The sequence below is a fragment of the Lissotriton vulgaris genome, chromosome 11, assembly GCF_964263255.1.
Source record: "Lissotriton vulgaris chromosome 11, aLisVul1.2, whole genome shotgun sequence".
NCBI classification, from domain to species: Eukaryota; Metazoa; Chordata; class Amphibia; order Caudata; family Salamandridae; genus Lissotriton; species Lissotriton vulgaris.
The window spans coordinates 116599959-116621672 of NC_141699.1; the positions used below are offsets into that span (position 1 = coordinate 116599959).

Sequence of the window (21714 nt, forward strand, 5' to 3'; positions counted from 1 at the left end):
CCTATGACGGCACAGTGAATTGGCATGTGTGCACCACAATTTTCTTGGCAGGATTCCCAGTCTCACAATCATTCATACGGGATCCTTGGTTTGATTACGCCTGATTCAGACCATACAAACTACATCGATTGGTTGCTCTAAAGCAAAAGGTTAAAGACTTGGTGGGGGATAGAGGTCCTTGGGCAGCCCCAGAGTGCATGGAGTTCATAATGGCGATTGAGGCTTGGGTTGTGGGAGGGTCCCAGTGGGTTAGCTGGTGCTCCGGTTTGGTGTTTGTGGGAGCAGGCGGATTCGGTCGGTGTCAGGGGTACCAAGTTTTTGTAGATGACAGATCTCATCATGGAAGAAGTTTGCCAGGGTGTCAGTTCTTGGGAGGGGGTGATGTCGGTTTAGGCAGCTGCGGTGTTGGGAAACCCCTTCACGATGGTGAAGAGCTCTGTGGTGCGGTTTGTGCTGGCTTCTAGGAGGTCGGAGTGAGTTCTTGGTTTCTTCCGGTAAGCAGTACTACTGGTCGAGTGCTGTCTTGAAGGAGGTGAAGTCTATTTTCGCTGGTGCGCCACTTCCTTTCAAGTTGCCAGCAGTAGAGTTTGGTGGATTTCAATTCCACTGTGAACCAGCTGACTCTTCTGCTGAGTCCTTTAGATTTGGCTGGCTTAGCAGGGGCGACTCTGCATTCTGAGATCGACCTGGAGAAGTTCTTTGCAGCCTAATCTGGACCGAATGTTATGTCTCAGTGACGAGTTAACGTTGTTCCACTGGTCTTCTGTAACCCTTTTCAGTCTGTGCGTTGAGCTGGGGGGCACAGTTCCTGTCTTGGTAGGCCCTGAGATGAAGTGGGCATTGTAGTGGTTAGTCCAGGTGAGCCGTGTGACGTGGCTGGACTTGACTGTTTCTGGAAGTGAAAATGTGTTGAGCATGTGTCCTGTGATGCAGATGAGGTTGGTGACCAGTTGCTTTAGGCAGATGTTGTTCGCGCTTTCCAAGAGGTTGGTTGTGTGGTGTCGCTGTGGTCGTTGAGGTGGGAGCGGGGATCCTCTAGGAGGATGTAGTGCACGGAGTTGATTGCGATAAGGTCTGGGATGACGTTGCAAAAGCGGGGGCATGGTCCTGGTTGTCTCTACGTGAGGGCACCTCTGCTGGTGTTTATCTGTATCTTTACAATCCGCTAATAAAAGCACAGCCCTGACATAGTGCTGTACTAGATTTATAAATACATCTTCAAATATCAACTCCTGTTCAACTGCTATCCTACCTAGAAACTACAATGGACAATTTAAGATAAGGGTTTTCCTTTGAAGGAGTGTCATCAACTCAGGAGAAATGTCAAGGTCTCCCAAAGACTGCCAAAACTGCTAGTCAACTCTCCATGCATTTCCTTTGTCACAAATACAAGACTCCACATGAGGTTGCTCGAGCAATCTCTAGAGGATCAACGGTCTCAAAAGCTTAATAGTTTGGAGTGACAACCTTCAAATCACTATATCAGCAAGACAATCCATCTCATGATGCAGCAGACCAGGTTCAAGGGTTCCTGTTCCAGCAATATTCCCAAATGGAGGATAGTTGCAGACATCTCCATCAGGATAGGGAGCACATCTTGGAATGCACTCCGTATAAGGCCAATCTTCAGGAGAGCTTTTGTCACATCAACTGCTTAGAAGTGGGCGCAGCAACTCAAGGCCTTCGTACCTCCTCAGACAACAAAGAGGATTCTTATTCAAAAGTACCAAAAAACGAACCCGGGCTACTGGAACAAACGTGGGGACACAAACCTGAGATTGCTCCTGCAAGGAAATTTTAAGTGAACTGACTATACAGATTCTACAAAGAGAATCTTTATGGGTTCTGGACAGCCTTGTTCTATGCGTTCTAGATTATATCCTTGTAGTTTGTGGTTTTCCAAAGATAATGTGTCACTCTGCTGCATCAACTCCAGGGCAAAACAAAGCCAACACTGAGCCACAAGGTACCACCTAGCGCCGAACGGGAGCACTGCTGAGGACATTTCTTGATCCAATCTAGCAACTTGGGCTATTTTAGAGGTGAGGAACCTGTGGTTGGCAGTATCCATCAGAATGCAACAGTATGCCGGATACTCAGTTTTTGAAACACGGTCATTAATGTAGAGTACTGTATATGAAAAGTTTAAAGGGGCTATCTGGTGAATGATGTCCCAAATTATCTCAAAACCCCTGGTGGCAAAGCAACATTCTAGAATGTTCATTTGTGGTAATTGTTAGCAGATTTATCTACACAAGACTGCCCTTTAAAAATAATTTTACCAAGTATGAATGCGCCAAATATGAATTAGCAGGCCTTTGCTTCATCCAGATCATGACAGTTTGAAAAGGTACAAGAACTAAACACCTACAGGCTTCCCCATGGCACTGGGACAGTGCTTCTAGCATTGCAAAACCATCTTTTCAGAGGGCCAGGCACCGCCCACAGCACTACCAATGTCTGAAAGCAGCAGGACCAATGCTTTTCTGCAGGATCCCGGAATGAGATATGTAGGAATACATACTTGGTAGCAAAAAAGAGGAACTAAAGATTAATTGAGGAGCTAGACAAGAGGGTTGAAGTAGACTAAGAGGATGGATTAAATGGAAGCATGGAGTGCAATAGACTCCTGTCCCTGTGCTACATTCCAGTGGCACATTCACAGAACGGAAGATGGGAAGAAAACTATTGAAGCATATTTAAACTTATTTTCGATTCGTCTCCTACGCCTCCCAAATACAATTAGCACATTAATTCAGACCAGCTTTGTTCGTTTTGTCCACTTTACAGCGTATCTGGTATCACCCCACATCATGAAATACTCGTTTCTTTGCAGTCTTCATTATTGCCTGAAGTTCAAAACACTCATAGGCAAGAAGTTTTTCAAGCTATTAAGTATTAAATCATTTTGGCCAGCGCCATCAATATTTTAAGATCGTAAACAGCTGTATAGTTTTTTTGTTCCTCTTCATCTGGTTGCTCTTTGCAGCTCTGAATTGTGAGCGAACCATGTTCTCACCCTACATGCTCAAATTGCCAGCACAAACATCAAAACGACATTGCCATCCAGCCATATATCTTACCAGAGATGGATGAAGCTTTTGAGCAGGGTGGTGCATCCAGCTTTTCGAAGGCTGCCTCAATGGCTTGGCTGAAGGAGTTCTGAAAACTGGGAACAGGTACCCTGTCTGAACTGTCGCTTTCACCTTCACTGTCAGCAGGTGCAGGCGGTGCCAAGGTGTTCTCCTCTGGAAAGCAAGAGTCATTCCTTTTAACAAAAGTCTACCCTAAACATACACTGCCACATTGGGCAGCGGTGCTATGTTAAGACTTCAAAGTCTATTCATTTCAGCAATAAAATGTCACAGGTTTAAGTGCAGTGAAATGCTAAGAACATCTCTAGAAATAGGACCCAAGATGCCCACATTCCCATATGTGGCGTCAGTACTTACTCTACCTCACTTCAACCATGACTGACCAGACAACTGCAAAATGAAATTAAGTGACAGTCAAGCTGCATGCCACTTACAAAAACAGAAAGTATGCAACACTGGTGGGCCTCTTGTCAGGTCTCCGGAGCAACATTGTACATTAGCACACATTCTCATAAGACTTAACACAAGCACAACTAAAAGCTTGCCTATCAAGGAGATTGATGTATTAGTGAAGTTCAAATTCTAGAAAAATCTTGCAAAATATACATAAATATGAAAAGCTGCACTGGTAGATACCCGAGATGTGCCTACTGATCCACCAGTGAGGTGCATGGATTCTGGTGAAGACTTCTGTGAGAAAGTGAAATCTTTCTTGCATTGGTATGACTGCTGATGTGCTTTGACTGAGTGTGCTCTGGGCTCCTGCCAACCAGGTACCCGGGGCCTGTGTTCCTTCCCTAAAACTGTATTACAACTAAACCCCAATTGGCATCTCTGGCCACCTGTCCATTCCTAGTAAATGGTACCCTAGGTACCCAAGGCATGGTGACCAGGGAAGACTCCTAAGGGCTGCAGCACTTATTGTGCCACCCTCAGGGGCCCTGTACCCTGACACCCACACACTTCCTTTGCAGGCTGAGTGTCTAAGTCCACACCCAAACAAAGTCGACATGGCACACATCCCTGTGTGCCATGCCCACAGAACCCAGTGCCCTGGCATACTTTAGTCACCCCTCTAGCTAGGTGCCCTATGCCAGTGGTGTGGGCGCAGGTGTATGAGCCCTGTGCCCCTACAGTACCCAGGGCCATTCCTGGGCACTGTAAGTGCAGTGATGCCATTAAGAGTATATGGTGCTGGGGGCGTGGCTAGCCAGCCACGATGGCGGTCGGCTGCTGCTAGTGCTTCGGGTCCGACTGGGGGCTAATCCTGAAAAGAAGCGGCTGCAGGAACCCTGCCCAAAGTGGAAGTTGGCGGATCAACGTCTGAACCCTGCAGCGACACGTTGACCAGCCGGTGTGCAGAAATTAGCCCAGAATGTGAGCCGGAAGAGGATCGGGCCTGCCGCCACACAGACGGGAAGAAGCCGGGAGCTGCAGTAGAGGCGAGCCCGGAGCGACTGGGGAGAGCGGGACCGGAAGTGACCGGTCCAGCGCCCGGAGCGCTCTGTGACCGGACCGGACCCGGCCGCCAGGTGCCTCCCTGTGATACCGGAAGACCTCGAGGGGAGAGTGATCCGGACCCACGGGGCGGCGGCGGGCGCCGACCCCAGCTCTGAGTCTGCTGAGGCCTGCCGCATGACTGGGCCGGCCCGTGATCGCGGAGGTCCGGTGGCGGACTGACAAATCTGCGAAGGAGCGGGGTCGGGTGACTGAGGAGAGGCCCCCTCAAAACGCCCAGGCAACCGAAGGGGACAGCGCCGGTGAGGTGGCGCAGTAAAGAGAACGACGTTGGGTCAGCACTGATCCTGGAAACAACCCCCCCTCCCGCCACACAAGACTACCGGTGAGAGGGAGCTGCCCCATTCTCTTCTGGGCTGTGTCCTGAGGGGGAGACCTGCGGTGCGACGCCCGCTGAGGTGCGGGACTGCGGGCCTGGGAGACGCCGTGGGTGGGGAACGGGAGTTCGCTGGCACCCTACTAGACTTTGAAGTACTAATACTTGGAGACCCCTTCCTCACCTCCCCCGCCGTTGTGAATATTGGCACTGGAGACCCGGTGTGGAGCCCGAGGGAGGGGCGAATTGACCGGGACGAAGACACTCACAGAGGAACTGGTGAGGACGGAAGAGACAGCAGACTTACTCCACTGTAGAGGGGGGGCTCGCTCTCTTCCTACGGCGCATATCCCACAGAGTACGGCCTCGGCGCACTTAAGGCACATCATGGTGCGAAAGGGGGCAAAGTTGTCGGAGGGGCCCAGAGGTCAAGAACCCACGCACAACGCGGGGGCACGGGAGACTGAAGGATTCCACCGAGCGCCTCTGGGTCGGATCACGCCGGCGATCAGCAGGAGAACAAACTGGACCTAATCCTGAAAAGAAATTAGGGACTTCAAGTCGGCAATGGAACTTTAGTTGGGGGCCCTAACCACAAATCTATCGCTGTTAAAGGCAGACCATGGCAAATTGGTGGACAAAGTGAAAGACCAGGGACTTGCCCTTTCTGACCTCACGCCGACTGTGGCAGATCATTCCACCTCTATTCAAAAATTACAGCAGCAGGTCGCCTCCCTCATGGACCGCGTGGAGGATGCGGAAGGCCGAAATCACCGCAACATCCGCGTCATAGGCCTTCCGGAACGCTGTGAGGGGGCCAATGCAGAGAATTTCATGGAGCAGTGGTTTCGGGACAACATCACTATGGAGGGTCTATCTCCGCACTTGTGTAGAACTGGCACACAAGAACCCTACCGGTAGGCCCATACCGGGCCGCCCCTCCCGCGCTCTCATAGTGCGAATACTTACCTACCGAGATCGGGATGCTGCAGAAAGCCCATGAGAAGTCCATAATCCAATATGAAAACCGTAGGGTGTCCCTCTGCCCGGACTATACCAACATGGTCCAGAAACAACGCTCCTCGTATGTGGAAGTAAAGAAGAAACTACAAAGGGCCAAGTTGAAATATGGGCTGCTTTTCCCCGCACGACTAAAGATCATCCACGGCAGGAAAACACATTTCTTCGAGAGCCCATCCGATGTCAAGGAATGGCTAGAGGTGATGGGCATCGATGGGAGTGAGGAGGCTACTCAGGATACAGCTGCCGGTAGTTTGGGGAGAGACTCTGGTCGGGAAAGAGGTTCTTGGACTTATTTGTTTACTGTTCTTATGTTTGGCCCGGCAGTGTTGTATAGCTGCGCCTTGTTTGTTCAGTTTTGGGAGGGAAGTTTCGAATATGTAGTCTCCTGGTCGTTAGTTATATGGACTTGCGCTGTGAGCCCACTGATACTCTTCTGCTTGGCAATAGATTATTTTGGCTGATGTTGTAGGATCTTATCGATTCACTACATGGAATGTGTGGGGGCTTGGGGCAATACAGAAAAGACACCGGATCCACTCCTTCCTGCTTAGACATCACACACAGGTTGCCTTCCTCCAGGAGTCCTACCTTACGGTGTCAGCGGCCCAGAAACTGCGGAAAAAGTGGAGAGGTACTATTTACTCCACGACATATTCGGCCTTCTCCAGGGGGGCAACTATCTGGGTCAGACATGGGACGCCGTTTGAGGAGATAGAGAGTAAAGCAGATGAGCAGGGTAGATTTATCCTGGTGGGAAAAAAAAAAAAAGAGTATATGGTGCTGGGAGGTAGTCATTACGAACTCCGCAGCACCATAATGGCTACACTGAAGACTGACAAGTTTGGTACCAAACCTCTAAGCACATTAAACCCGCAATGATGCCAGTGTGGGATTGAGTGTAAAATGCACCTGAGGGCATGTTAGAGATGCCCCCTGAAAACCTAACCTACAATCCACATATGGGCTGAGTGGCTGCAGAAGCTGCCACATAACAGATATGTTGCTTGACCCCTGGGTAGGAGAGCCCCCACTCTCCTGGGCCTTCAACAATGCACATCCTGGGCGAGGTGCTAGGTCTACTCCCCCAGGATGGGCAGGGGGAAGCTTCAAAGACATGCTGCCTCTGTGAGCTTCCCCTGAACATTTGCTTCAACCAGCCCCCACCAGTCCTAACCCCCACTCTGGCGGGAAAAACTACGTCATGAAGGAGGTTGTGCCAGCCTGTGCCAACCCCACCCCTCAGGTGGGGGAGAAGAGGTGAAGCACAACCCCAGGCTCCGGCCATCTTTAAGATGGGGAGCCCTGCCCAATCACAGCACAACTCTACCATAAGATAAAAACCCATGCTGACATTATCCACCTCAACAACACCCTCATCAAAATTCAAGCCTGGTTCCACTCGAACCTTCTCAAACTTAACCCAAAAAAACCTGAAATTATTCTTTTCTCCCCAAAAAACCACCAGCTCCCTATCCAAAAGTGGATCACAGACCTCAACGCCCTCAACTGCTCTTTGTCCCTAGCCACCTCAGTCAAATCCTTGGGCATCTCCCTTGACAACCGCCTAACTCTCAACGTACACATCAACAACTCTGCCAAAGGAGCCCTCTTTACCCTCCGTAAACTTAAGAAAATTAAGCCCTTCATCCCAATTGATGACTTTAAACTGGCAGTCCAATCGCTTGTTCTTTCGCGCATTGATTACGGCAATGCCACCCTCACCGGAATTCCCAAAACCCACCTGGCACCTCTTAAATCTGTGCTCAACCATGCGGCTAGGCTCATCACAGACTGCAAACGATTTGAACACATCTCTCCCACCCTTAAATCCCTTAAATGGCTCCCCATTGAAGGTAGATCCACTTATAAAACAGCCTGCATTACACACAAAATCCTCCACCAAAACACACCGACATACCTCTCCAACAACTGACCAAAGCAGGCTGCACGCGATCGCTGAGAAGCTCCAACACCCTCCTACTTATCCCCCCCCTTCAGAAAAAGAATTCCACTCAGTCACGCTCCTTTTCAGGCAATGCCCCACTTATTTGGAATGCCCTCCCAAAAGACCTCCGCTGTAACCAGTCCTACCCCATCTTCAAAAAAAAACTCAAACTTCTTCTCCTCAATAAATACTGGGGTTTATAATCACTCCCTGGTAGCCTCGCCCTTCTGCATCACCCCGACTAGCTGCTCCGCATATGACTTGTGACCTCCCGCCTGGCCAACTCCCTTTCCTTCTATATGATCACCTACCTCCCCTCCTCCTCATGACCCTCAGTTCTCTTGCATGTTTTCTTTTGTATACTTAAGTGAGGCTTCCTGCCAAACTGTGACCGCTATTTTGTATTATTCAAAATGTCTAGCAATTTTGTTTTTACTCGCTTATCTGAATGTCATGTATCCTATGTGGACTTGCTCTTTTATTATTCCATTGTCTATGCTTATACACACTGTACCTGTATTGAAACACCTTGTAAAGCGCTCTGATACTCCTGGGTCCAGCCAGCACTATATAAAACTTCTTAAATAAATAAATAAAATACCCAATCCAGGACAGGGACCTATTGGTCCTTGTCCTTGCCCTACCTGTAACACCCCTAAATTCAGTATTTAGGGGCTCCCTGAACCTTCCTTCCTCAGATCCCAATCAGAAAAGAAAGAAAGAAGATCAAGAAGAAGAAGACGACGACCTGTCGCCTTTGTTCCCTTTTGACCTTTCCCATTGGATAACATTGAAACCCCAACGGCTCAAAAGCACTCAGCCACCCTAGTGCCGCTGGCTGCCCCACCTTGGTCCTATCCTACTTCCACCCTTTACCCTGAGCAAGTGACCAGGAGCCCAGCTCCCACAGCTGCGTGGCCTGCTAGCCAGCAGCCACCAACCGGAGGCCCCCTTTCCCTCATTGGATAACATTGGGCCTAACTACCTCTGCACCCGGCCGCCCCTGTGCCGCTGAGGGTGATCCAACTGTACTTACCGGACACTGGGGGACACTGGGGGACCCCTGAGTCTATACCTAGAACCCTGACTTCACTAGCCAAGTACTCACCTGGAAACCGGTAACTCACTTACCTGCCATTGGATAACATGGACTGGTTTAACTCGAAAAATCTTTTAAGTGTGAAGTTTTGGAAACTAAAAATATTCAAAATCACCCAAATTCCGAAGTACTCACCTGTGATCAGGGGAGAAGCCAGTACTGTACCTTGTAGCCCAGTACTGAACCGCAAAAGTAATCCTTACCGGGTCCATTGTCTGCTTTTCCATGAAATTTATTCTAAGTGCCTACTTTTGAAAACTTGAAATATTCTTTAAAAATCATGCGAAATACTGAAACGCAATTACTTACCTGTTTTAAGTTGAGACCCCAGTACTGGACCCAGGAGCCTAGTACTGAATTACCAAAGTAACGAGATCATACTTTACATGCAACCTGAATTTTCTCCCATTGGATAACATGGTCAGATTTCCATTGAAAAGTGGGAACTTTTAAAACTGCTTTATATTCCTGAAAATTCACTACAGTAACTAAAACTTTTTTACTAAATTGGTTTCAGCTTAGACACCTGGACTGAATTTAGGATCTAGTCCTGGAACTACTAAAGTAATCTACAAAGTAATCAACTGTACTTATAAGATGAAAACCCATTGAATTCAATGCTATTGTGTGTTTAGAATTGGGTTGCCTACTGCAACCCCTGTATCTATTGTGTTCACAAAGTTTATTGGCTCTTTGCAAAGTAATTACATGAGAGTACTCCTATTGAGAAAAATATATTTTGATAACTGTTGGTTCTAAAAATAAAACTATATCTTTTGATATAAAAACAATTGACCTGGAGTTCAGTCCTTGCGTGTGTGTGAAACCTTTTGCTGACTGATTGTGTACAACAAATGCTTTACACTGTCCTCTGGTACTGCCTTACTGCTCGACCAAGCTAATACTTTTGAGAGTAAGGTCAGTCCGGACTTTAACCTCTGTTATACCTCTGGGGTTGGTGGACTCTATACACACTGTACCAGATTCTGGTCTAGTATATATAGAGACACTTTCTCACAACTTCCCACCTATCAGATTTCCAATTTAGTGCGAGAATTCAATGGCTGGAGCATGGTTTGGTCAAGATGGCAGCGGTCTGAGATGACAGACACCAAAGAGACTGGCTACTGAAAATACTAAGTAAAATGGATGGGAAAATACAGCATGGTACTCTATCCCTTTAAGACCCCATGCTCATACACTTTCAGCTCACATTCGAGGTCAGAGGGACAGTATGTCCTCTACAAGGACCACTGAGAACACCCCACACAGCTGGTAGAAGCTCAGAGGGACAATGAAGAGATTGGGCTAGGAGCTTGCACTGTTCTGGTCATGGCTGACAGTTCTTCGCAGCAGGAAGCATGCAATGAAATCATGCTTGTTGGGAGAGGCAAGGTTGCCATGGTTTCCATGCAGAGGTAGAGTGGTAATGGATCTGTGTGCGTACATGAACAAAAACATAACCGGGTAGCTTGGGAAGTACATTTTTGGAGGCAATTCGGACAGCCTCATCTCCTGAGATAATTTCATAGGTGAGCTTATGTTTTTTCTGATTGCGTGACTAAGTGTGTAGAGCCTGTGCCACACTGTACAGTGTCAGGATCAATACAGATTGTTGTGCAAGAAAGAAGCAGAGGTAGGGACACCTTCAAGTGGTCTTCATAGGATGAGTTGAGATCTGAAAGATTTCTCTGGCAGAGGCCTTCCCGAAGTCAAGATGATTATTGTTGAATATTTTTGAGGTATTCTAGAAGACAATCAAAGGAAAACGTTCCCATCCTACTGTTCAGTCAACAGAATTGCTTTAACCATGAATAAACTCAAGTCCCATGTTCTTCGTGCAATATCTAAAGCACGCAGAAGGATTTAATGATAATTAACCTTACTATCCACATATAGTCCCCAGTGTCCTGGTCTCCCATCGGGTAACAACCCTAGCTCAGACAGTGCATGAAAAAGTATATATCTATACAAAAGGAGTATGCAATTCCTTAACCCCTCCCTTGCTGGTGACGGAACCACTCCGTCATCAGCCGCGGGCGCGCTGTGCTGATGACGGAGCGGTTCCGTCACGGCCCGCTCAGCACGCCTGTGTGGCGCGGATTTCGCGCCTGCGCTGAGCGTTCTATTGAGCGGGCGGGGCCGTGACGAAACCGCTCCGTCATAAGCACAGCGCAACCGGCACTGGTGACGGAGCGGTTCCGTCACCAGCATGCGCCCGCCGCTCGGCCGCCCTCCCCCTTAGCACTGTGGCGGAATAGCCGCCGCAGTGAAGGGGTTAAAGGAATGAGAGCAGATAAAGCAAAAAGTTGGGAGATGGCTAGGCATGCAAATCGAGGGATCTGATTGCTCAGAAGCAACAGCCCTCACACAACCAGTTGGGAGTCATACTTCTAGTGGTAATTAATGTACCTAGAATCTGACCCAACTTAAGTAAGGGTGGCAGAGAGGGGTACGATGCAGATTGCCTAGCATGCTGGGCACCTTTCACTCTGCAGCCAAGTGTGGTATCTGCCATCACCTAAGGGGCCCCTTACTCAAATTGGGTCGGATTAGAGGTATTTTAAGGTATACCCTACACACCTTGAGGGTGATTTCTTGAGATTGGGTATTACTGTTAATAACCACTACTATAACCCCAATCATTTGGTAGATTAGGTTACATGGTCTTGATGAATTGCCCAGATCTGCAGGGACTTTATATGGTAAGAAACAGGTTGATTGACTTGTACTGATAAGTGTGTATGATATAAGCAGAAAGTTAGAATGTAATACAGTACAAGTGGGTGTGCGGTGCGAAATTTTTAAGGGCAAGAAAACGTTAATTCACTTTCTTGTGAGCTGTGCCGGATCATTGTCTCCAAAACAGCCACCCCTTGTTTTTAATTATAACGAGATGCCACATATTAAACCCTTAAGGTCTCTAATTTTTACACCACACTCACACCAAACTAAACACATTGCACTTCCACTCATACTTCATAACAGCATCTCGATTAAAAAGAGCTCTGGCAAAAGGGTCCACTTGAGAAGCCTGTTTGGTATAGCAGCACCGGCCCAAAAGGAGTTGCCCGATGAAGCATGACACCCAACTGGGTGTGGACGGTCTCTTGCTTTTAAGCAACCAGATCCCATCTGCTTGCCCAGTCTTCTCCTGAGCTCCTGCTGTATCTGCGCTGATAACTTTAAGGAACTACTCACTCCTTCTGTATACACAATATGCAAGCATTTTTTTTTACTCCAAACTACAACACCCATATTTCCTAGGAAGAGAGGGTGGATCTAGAAATGATATTTTAATACTAATTACGCTAGATAATACATTACCCACACTCAAGCACTGAAGGGGGCACAAGTAGAAATACATAATCGACTGTAGAAATCGAAGCAGTAGCATCAGCACTGGGTAGATGCTGGCAGACGAACCACTCTGAAGGAGAGGACATTTCACTATGGTAACAGACAAATCACTTGTTCACTAAGTAACTAATAACTGGAGAAACTGAATGGTCTTTCCAAGACTCTTTCCAAGACTGCCTTGACAGACCATTGACCGGATGAAGAATTTGGCTGCATACACCAGAGCTAAACAATATCAATCATACTTAAACCATTAATTATGAAAGCAATGTGATCTTCAACTTGCTTGTAGCGGCTGACTTTTCCAAACACGGCCCACTCATAGCAGCCCCCTTCAAAAGACTGGCTTGTGTACCGGCTTAATAGTGCAAAATGTTGCACACACTTTAGTTCAACAGTACCATTCCTATGCATGCAATTAGTTAATGTGAGCGCAGGGGTCCTGAATGAGCCTTTAGAGGCTGACATAGCCAGCTACTCAGGTTCCTTGCTCAGTGCAATACGCTACCTAAAAGACCGGTTTGAGTATGAGCCTCCCACTGCAATTCATTTCTTGTGTATACTGTGCGAGCAGGAGGGTTCCACCAAATTGTTTCCTACCACAGAGAAACCGAATAAAGGGTGCGTATGTCAACTTATCCATGCACAATCTGACTACATGTATATTATGGCGTAAGGAAAATGCTACTTACCAGCATGCATCTGTTCTGGATATGTAGAGCTGTAGATTCTTATACTTCTGCATAGAACGCCATTTGGTGTTGGACTCGGATGTTTGCACTTTGTTTTTGTCTTGGAAGAAGTCTTTGTAGCACGGAGGTAGGTTTAAGTCGTCTTTGTAGTACTGAGGTAGGTGACTCCTCCTTAGGACGATAGTCCGCATTGACTCCATCTCCAGATTGTTTTGCCATGGAGGGTTATGATGGAGTTAGTAATAAATAGAAACTATGTTCATGTGTAATACATCTAACTAAGATAGTACTGGAACAGAGAGGTATCCAGGAAGGCGGGTGGGCGTAAACGAATTTATAGCTCTACATGCCAAGAACGAACAATAGTTACTTACCTGTAATCTGTGGTTCCCCAGTATTGGTGTCTTTCATAGATTCACATGCCTGAATCATTCCCCGTCGGAGTGCGAGTCCCACAGTACATAAAAAAGCAATAATTATGCACATAATAACCAAAAACCTTGGTAACAAAACCAGGACATACAGTAGCCCAAAGCTACAAGGAAAAAAGTTCCACATCTATTACTATCAGTCATTATACATAGTCCAAACTGCAGCCAATCAGGCTACAGCACCCACCAGAATGTTCTCCTCAGAGGCTCATGCTCTCAGATTTTCCTCGCACAAGAGTGTAACCAAGAAATAAGAGCATAAACCAGCCTCTGAGGGGAGGTGGGCGGGTTGCATGTGAATCTATGAAAGACACCAATACTGGAGAACCACAGATTACAGGTAAGTAACTATTGTTCTTCTCCAGTATTTGGGTGTCTTTCATAGATTCACATGCCTGAATCAGAGTAGATAGCGTCTTCCAAGCATTATTTGGGTACTACTATTTGTAACAAACAGGTGTATAGAAAACAGATGCAATAACATACTAAGAATGCTATAATTATGCATAAAGACATGTAAGCTTGCAACTACAGGACAATGATAATTATATAATATATAATATAGGCATGACAGTAAGCGTCTGAGAAGCAGTACAGAGGAGGAGAGAAGAAGAAAGGCTCACCTTAAGATTGCGGAGAACCGCTTGTCCCACTGACTTATCTGCATTACTGGCAGCCTCCAAACAGTAATGCTTGGTAAAAGTGCGTCTGCTGGACCAAGTCGCCGCTCTGCAGATTTGTTGAAGAGGAACACCAGCAAAGAGCAGTAGAGGATGAGACCGCTCTTGTAGAGTGTGCTCTTGAAGTCGTTTGCAAAGGTCTTCCTGCTTGGTGATGGCAGAAGCCAATAGCAGCAGAAATCCAACGAGCTATGGTCTGTTTTGATACTGAGTGTCCTTTCCGTATTCTTCCGTAGGCAACAAACAATTGGTCAGTTTTACGAATCGTAGAGGTCTGTTGTAAATAGAACTTGAGACATCTCCTGATGTCAAGGGTATGCAAAGTCCTTTCCGCAGGAGATTGCGGATTAGGAAAGAAAATCTTTAAAATCACTGGCTTGTTGAAAAGTCCGAAGGCACTTCTGGCATAAAGCTGGGATTAGTGCGTAGCACTACAGAGTTCGAAGTGAACTGAAGAAAAGGTGGATTTATGGTGAAATCTTGAATGTCACTGACTCTTCTAGCTGAAGTTAAAGCCAATAGTGGAGACCACCTTCCAGGATAGAAACTTCAAATCCACTCTATGAAAAGGCTCAAAGGGGCGTCGCATGAGTTGTGCTAGTACCACATTGAGGTGCCAGGATGGAGGTGGACGCCGGATAGGAGGAAACATTTGAAACAGCCCTTTAAAGAATATTTGTATGATCTTAGCTGAGTAGAGAGAATAGGAATAGTCTTGCCGAAACCTTGAAATGGCTGCTAAAAATACCTTCAAAGTAGAATGAGAAAGGCCCGACCTTGCCAAATGTGAATGAATGAATGAATGAAGGGTTATTTATAATGCACGAAATTAGCCCAGAGGGCATCAAGGCGCAGACTAAAAACATAAAGTATATATATACAATTACAAAAAACAAATCGCAAATTTAAAAATTCTGTGATATGCCTGGGAGAAGAGCCAAGTCTTCAAGAGCTTCCGAAACATGATCAGGGAAGGTTGGTTGGAAAGCTCGGGGGGGAGGTTATTCCACAATTTAGGGGCCCAGAGTGGAAAAGGCTCTTCCTCCCCATTTCGCCTTTTTGAATCTGGGGACCGCCAGCAGATTTCTTGAGGATGATCGGTGGGTTCTCTTGGTGGAGTAGGGGCTGACCAGAGCCTTTATGCCATCGGAGCCAGAGCCGAACACGGTTCTATGTGCCAGACATATAATTTTAAAGGAAATCCTGGCATGTATGGGCAGCCAGTGGAGATCCTTTCTGGCCTGAGTAGCGGATGATAGCTTTGGGAGGTTTAGGACCATCCTAGCAGCAGAGATTTGGACCATCTGAAGACTATGGAGGGCTTTCTTGTTTATGCCCCCATACAGCGCGTTGCAATAGTCAAGCCTGGAAGATACCAGGGCAACAGTTGACTGCTTGCAAGCGTCAGATGACAAATGGGGAGCAATCTTTTTCAGCATGCGGATGGTATTGCAGCAGGGGGATACAGTTCTGTTTACCAGAAGTTCAAAGGTGAGGGCCGAGTCAAAGAGAACACCAAGGTTCCTGGCCGAATTAGTGGGTTGGGGACAGTCTCCTAGAGAGGGAGGCCACCAGTCCTTGGACCAGATGTCGGGATTTCCTCCAAAGACTAGGACCTCCGCCTTCTCACTGTTGAGCTTCAGGTAATTGCGCACCATCCACTTGGAGACCGCTTCCATACAGGTTTGGAATTTGAAAGAGGCCTCAGTGGTCGGTGAGGTAGTAGAGATGATAATTTGGGTATCGTCTGCATAAGACAATATTTGGTACCCAAAAGATTGTATTACCTCGGCAAGTGGGGTTACATAGATGTTGAATAACAGAGGACTCAGGGCAGAGCCCTGAGGAACCCCACAATGCACATCTTGGGAGGAGGACAGAAAGCCACCAAGCTGGACCCTTTGCTGTCTCTGCAAGAGAAAAGAAGACAGAAGATTCAGGGCACTTCCCCTCACCCCTATCCCCTTCAACCGGTCGACCAGGAAAGGAGGGGATAGGGTATCAAAAGCTGCTGTGAGATCTAGGAGCACCAGCATAGTTGTCCAACCTCTGTCCACCTCAGTGCGGATGTTATTAGCCACGACCGTGAGGGCGGACTCGGTGCTGTGAGCAGCACGGAACCCATGCTGGGAGATGTCAAGATGACCTGTTTTTTCTAGATATGAGGTCAGATGAGAGTTAAGGTGTGCCTCAAGCATCTTTGCAGGGGCTGGGAGCAGAGATATTGGCCGGAAGTTTTTAGGACTTCTGAGTTGAGCGAAGGTTTCTTTAAAAGGGGCTTCACTACTGCCGCTTTCCAAGGAATTGGAAACGATCCCTCATCAATGGCCATATTCATAACTTTCAGGAGAGGAGGGAGGACAGACTCTTTACAGGCCTTCAAGATTTTTATGGGGCAGGGATCAAGAGGAGAGCAAGATTTGGTGGCATCGAGAAGGTGGTTTAGTTCCTCAAGTGATATGAGAAATTTTGAGAAATTAGGCATGGAATCAAAATCAGTGGTTTCCGTATATACGGAGGAGGGTGAGGGCAGAAGTGTATTGTTAACATCTAGTGAAGTATTAAAGTATTTGAGAGAGCTGTAAATGTCCGAGATTTTGGAATGGAAGAATCCTGCGATATTGTCGCATAGTTCTTGAGAATCGTTCACTGATTTAATTCTTGTGAGAGTGGCCAAAGTATCAATAATTTTAAAGCGTTCCCTGGAGGATTTCAATGAGGTAGTGATTTTGTTAAAGTAGTTTTTTTTTCTTAGTCAATAGCTTTTTTGTATTCTCTCAGGGCGGACTTATGTAGGTTTTTCCTCAAATGGTCCGGGTGGGCATACCAGGCTCTTTCTTTATGTCTGCATTTCTGCCGCAAAGATCTAAGTTGTTCCGAGAACTAGGGTGACGAGGGACTCTCCCTGGCTGTGTAGTTTTTAAGGGGTGCTAGTGAATTCAGGGCATACGTAAGAGCGGCAGACAGAGCCACAGCGGCCTCGTTAGCATCAGTCCGAGAGAGGGGATGAATATCAGTCAGGAAGGGAGCGAGTGTAATATTGGATATGTTATTATAGTTCCTCCTAGTCTCCCATCCTTTTTTATTAGTTAGATCGGAACCGGAAGGGGTAATGGTAAAGTGGAAGGGAATAGCAGAGTGGTCAGACCAAGACCGGGGAATCTGAGTACCGATCCCCAGTCTGGAATCGTTAGAGAAAATGCAGTCTAGAGTATGTCCAGCAGCGTGAGTAGGACCAACGACTAATTGGTTAAGTCCACAAGAAGTTAGAGCCTCTGTTAAAACTTTGGTGTTGTTGTCCTCTAATAGTTCCAGATGGAAATTAAAGTCACCTAGAAGGGTGAGCTTGGGCTTGCTAATAAAAAGGTTCTAGTAAGTTATGGCAAAAATTGGTCCTTGGGCAAGCGGGCCTATAGCAAAGGATACCAGTGAAGGAAACAGAGGGAGCTAATTGAATTGTGAAATGTAGCGCCTCATAGTTCTCCTTGGGAGATGAGAGGGGATCGATACGGCAGGTAAACTGGTCTTTACACAATATTCCAAGACCTTCACCCCTACGGTCAATACGGTCCATTCTAGTTAGGGCATAGCCATCAGGAATAGCCTCCACTAGATCAGGGCCGGCCGAGGTAGATCCCCAGGTCTCTGTAATAAAGACCCAGGAAGGTTTCCTTTGTACCACAAAATCATTGAAAGCGATTTTGTTTTTAATCAGAGATCTGGCATTGATAAGAAAGCCAGTTAGGTTTTCCAGATATTCAGAAGATTTAGCCTTGGCCCGACGTTTTCTAGATGGTTTAGGGCGAGCGCGTGAGGAGGAGTTGGTGAGAGAAATACCCTCTGGAAGTAGAGTGTGATGACATGGCAGTGGTGTCGGTCTTAATGAGAGCAGAGTGGTAAGAAAACCTAAGTTTTGAATGGTGGAGGAGGAAAGACCGTCCAGCCCATCCTGCAGTGCGTCCTCAGCGCAGACGGGCATGACTCTGGCACGAGTCCGGTACGAGTCCGGTACGAGTCCGGTACGAGTCCGGTACGAGTCCGGCTCGGCCGCTGATCGCGTCCGCGGAAGCATGGCCGGCCCTTTTTATGTGCAACTAGAGCGCGAGAAATCACAACCACACTCAATATGGCCGCCGTACGTCTGTACCCGGGACCAACTCCACAGCGTCAATACTCGGCTGAGAGTGGCCCTGGCCAGCAAAGGGGGGGGGGGGGGGGGGGGGTGCTCAGGTTTTGCGTGAATCGGATGAATATTGGCAGATTGACGCCACATGCAGAATCTTTTCCATTTAAGCCTGTATGTTTTTATAGTGGCAGGCGCTTGAGCGTTAGCTAAAACTTCCTTACAATCCGCAGGAATGTTTAAATGAGCAAATTTAATGTGTTCAGGTGCCAGGCTGCTAATCTCAGAGATGCAGGGTCTGGGTAGCAGGTCTGTCCGTTCTGGATAGACAGGAGGTTCGGTATTGGTCGAAACTGAATGGGATCGCATTCTCATAGGAGAAGTTTGGTGAACCAGAACTGGCGAGGCCATCTGGGAGCAATGGGAACCAGGAGACTAGGTTCTTTCTTTATTTTCCGGAGAACTCTGTGAAGCAACGGTATCGGAGGAAAGGCGTAAGCATATATTCGCGACCAATTCATCGAAAACGCGTTCTACTGCGACTCCTTGCGGGGAAGCAAACTTGCAAAGAATAGGCATTTACTGTTCTGATTGGTCGCAAATAGGTCTAGAACGGGGTGACCGCACTCCTGAAAGACTCGATCTACCATTGGTTGATGCAGTTTCCACTCGTGAGTGGATACTGTGGATCTGCTTAGGGAATCCGCTACGGCATTGGAAACTCCCGGTACATGTATCGCTGATAGGCTGATTCTGTGTTGTATCGTCCAGTCCCAGATTTCTTGGACTTATTGAGAGAGAGAGAGAGAGAGAGAGAGAGAGAAGGGCAGATCTTGTTCCTCCTTGTTTGTTCAAGTAGTGCATACTTGTTGTATTGTCTGTCCGAATTAGCACTGAAGCTCCTAGAATGACGTTTCGAAAGGCTTTTAGGGCCAAGAAGATGGCTCGCAATTCCAGAAGGTTGACATGCCAAGTCCGCTGTTGGATGTTCCATTTGCTGCTGACAGTCAGCCCTTGAAGATGTGCCCCCCATTCCTCGAGGGACGCATCTGTGGTGATGGTAAAATTTGACGCTTCTTCTAGGAATGCACATCTTTCCTCAACATTCTTTTTTCGAGTCCACCAGAGGAAAGTTTCTCGCATTAGATGAGTGATATGAATGAGATCGTCGAACGATCCCGAAACCTGCAACCATTGGTGGTTGAGTTCTTGCAGGGGCCTCATCCTGAGACAGCAGTGCAGGGGCCTCATCCTGAGACTGCAGTTGGGTATCAAGGGAATGCAAGAAGAGATCATCCCTAAAAAGGACTTGAACTGCCGGACTGAAATGCACCCTTTTGATCTTAATAGGCGGACCAGTTTGCAGATCTTTTGTTGTCTTTACGATTGGTATGATCTTTGATTGTTGTAGCCCCCTCGATTAGAGAATGAGCCACGTCCTTTAGCACCCTGAAAGGGTGATTTACGGAATTGCAGAGTACCAAGAGATATAGCGGTCTCTGTGTCTTTTTTGATGGTCTGTAGGGCCTCTTCCACGTGCTGGCCGAATGATTACTCCATTAAATGGCATGTCAATTATCTTTGCATGAACCTCCTGGCGAAAAGATGTGGACTTCAACCAGCCTTGCCTACGTAGAATTGTGGCACCCGCTAGCTGCCTAAATCCTGTGGATACGACATCCACGGCCGAATCTATGATCTGCGCAGAGATACGCTCCCCTTCTTGTAGGATCTTTAAAGCTTCAGCTTTTGATGGTTCCGGCAACATGTTGATATATGGCGAAATGTCCGACTACATTTGCCTGTCGTACTGACCTAAGACGGCTAGTGAAAAAGCAGCACGGACTGTCGTTGCTGCCATGGAGACCCTTTTGCCAAGTCTAATCGTCTGCCATCCCTGTCAGGAGGAGCTGTGATAGGAGAAGAAGGATTCCTAGCCCGTCTTTGTGCAAGCTGCACAATTACAGAGTCAGCTTTTGGTTGACCTATGAGGCATGCCGGTGAATTGTCTGGCGCTTTATATTTTGTCGAGCCGAGGCAAAACTGGAGGGATAGAAGCAGGAGTTGTCATGACCTTCAATTCTTCCTTCCAGATGAAATCAATAACGGGGATAGTCCTTACCGGTTTCCTTGGTTGATCCTTGAAATCGTATAAGGAAGCATACATCCTTCTTAGTTTCCATGGGTAGAAGGAACCTTTGCGTTGCCCTTTCCATGAGGAGGTGGAAGCCACCGATGTCCACTGGAGGAGAATAAATGGGAGCTGGAGTTGAAGGAGATGGAGTTTGAATTTGGTATTCGTCCCACTCAGACATAAGAGATCTATCATCCACTTCTCCTTCCTCCCTATCGTTATCAGATGAATTTGCATCAGGAGAATGATGCGAAGGCACCGGAGAAAGAGGTCTAGGAGACCTGAATGCAGAGGTGGAAGCTTGAGGTACAGGTGTCGATGGAACGGACTCTGCCGATTCAGATGGAGGAAACCGGCGATAATAGTCGTCTAACATATTGAAGATTGTTCAGCAGAGTTAGAGGCATCTGAGCTGTAGCTATGGTATCAGGAGGTGGGGCCACAGACTCTGCCGAAGGCTGTTCATCCTGGTCATCCTCCTGAAATTTAATTAACAATTCTGAAGGGCAGTGCGAAACCTGTCATCTACTTCAGAGTCCTCCTTACTCTCTTCCGAAACCAATAATTGCTCAGGAACCTGAATAGGTACCTTGGTTGGAGAAATATGCAATGGAGAAAGGGCCTCCAGTGAAGAACCACATCTCTGTAATGAAGATGCTGTCGTAAACTGTGTAGATGTTGCCGTAGACACTGACCAGACCTGCAATTCAGTGCAAGATGATAAATGCAGCGTTGACGGAGTAGTCGTCGGTTGCACTGCAGTCAAAGGTGAGACCGTCAACGAGGCAGTCTTCGTCAACGAGGCCGTCAACGAGGCCGTCTTCGTCAACGAGGCCGTCTTCGTCAACGAGGCCGTCTTCGTCAACGAGGCCGTCTTCGTCAACGAGGCAGTCTGGATTGTGTAAAATGGTATGTGTGTCATAATCTTCATCTGGATCTCCATCCCCACCTTCCTCACTATAATAATCTTCATCCTCCTGTGGTTGAGGTGAAAATGTATGTTGTGGGGAGTGTGCTGGAGACATTAGAAGATTTGGATCAGCTGGAGGAGAGCGAGGTGGAGTAGGATAAGTTACTTAGCTGTAATCCTAGTTCTCTTCCAGGGGTATACTCAAAGTCATAAGCACTGAATAATCCCCGCCCATGTGCGGGACCCCGGAGCATATACAACTATACATATATATGTATGTTTATAACCCCAAGTACACAGTACTTTCAGAAAAAACATACATGTATACATACACAGATATGCAGCCTATAACATGTCCAATAGACTGAACAGCCAAAATTACATGGAT

At 47.2% G+C, this 21714-nt stretch overlaps 1 protein-coding gene across 1 annotated transcript in view; it reads right to left on the reverse strand.

Moving 5' to 3' along the window:
• Positions 1-21714, reverse strand: part of RNF10 (ring finger protein 10) — a 427291-nt gene that overhangs the window by 33487 nt on the left and 372090 nt on the right. The window contains exon 16 of the mRNA XM_086942862.1: positions 3084-3248. Within this exon, the coding sequence (XP_086798988.1) occupies positions 3084-3248 (165 nt within the window). The remainder of the gene's footprint in view (positions 1-3083; positions 3249-21714) is intronic.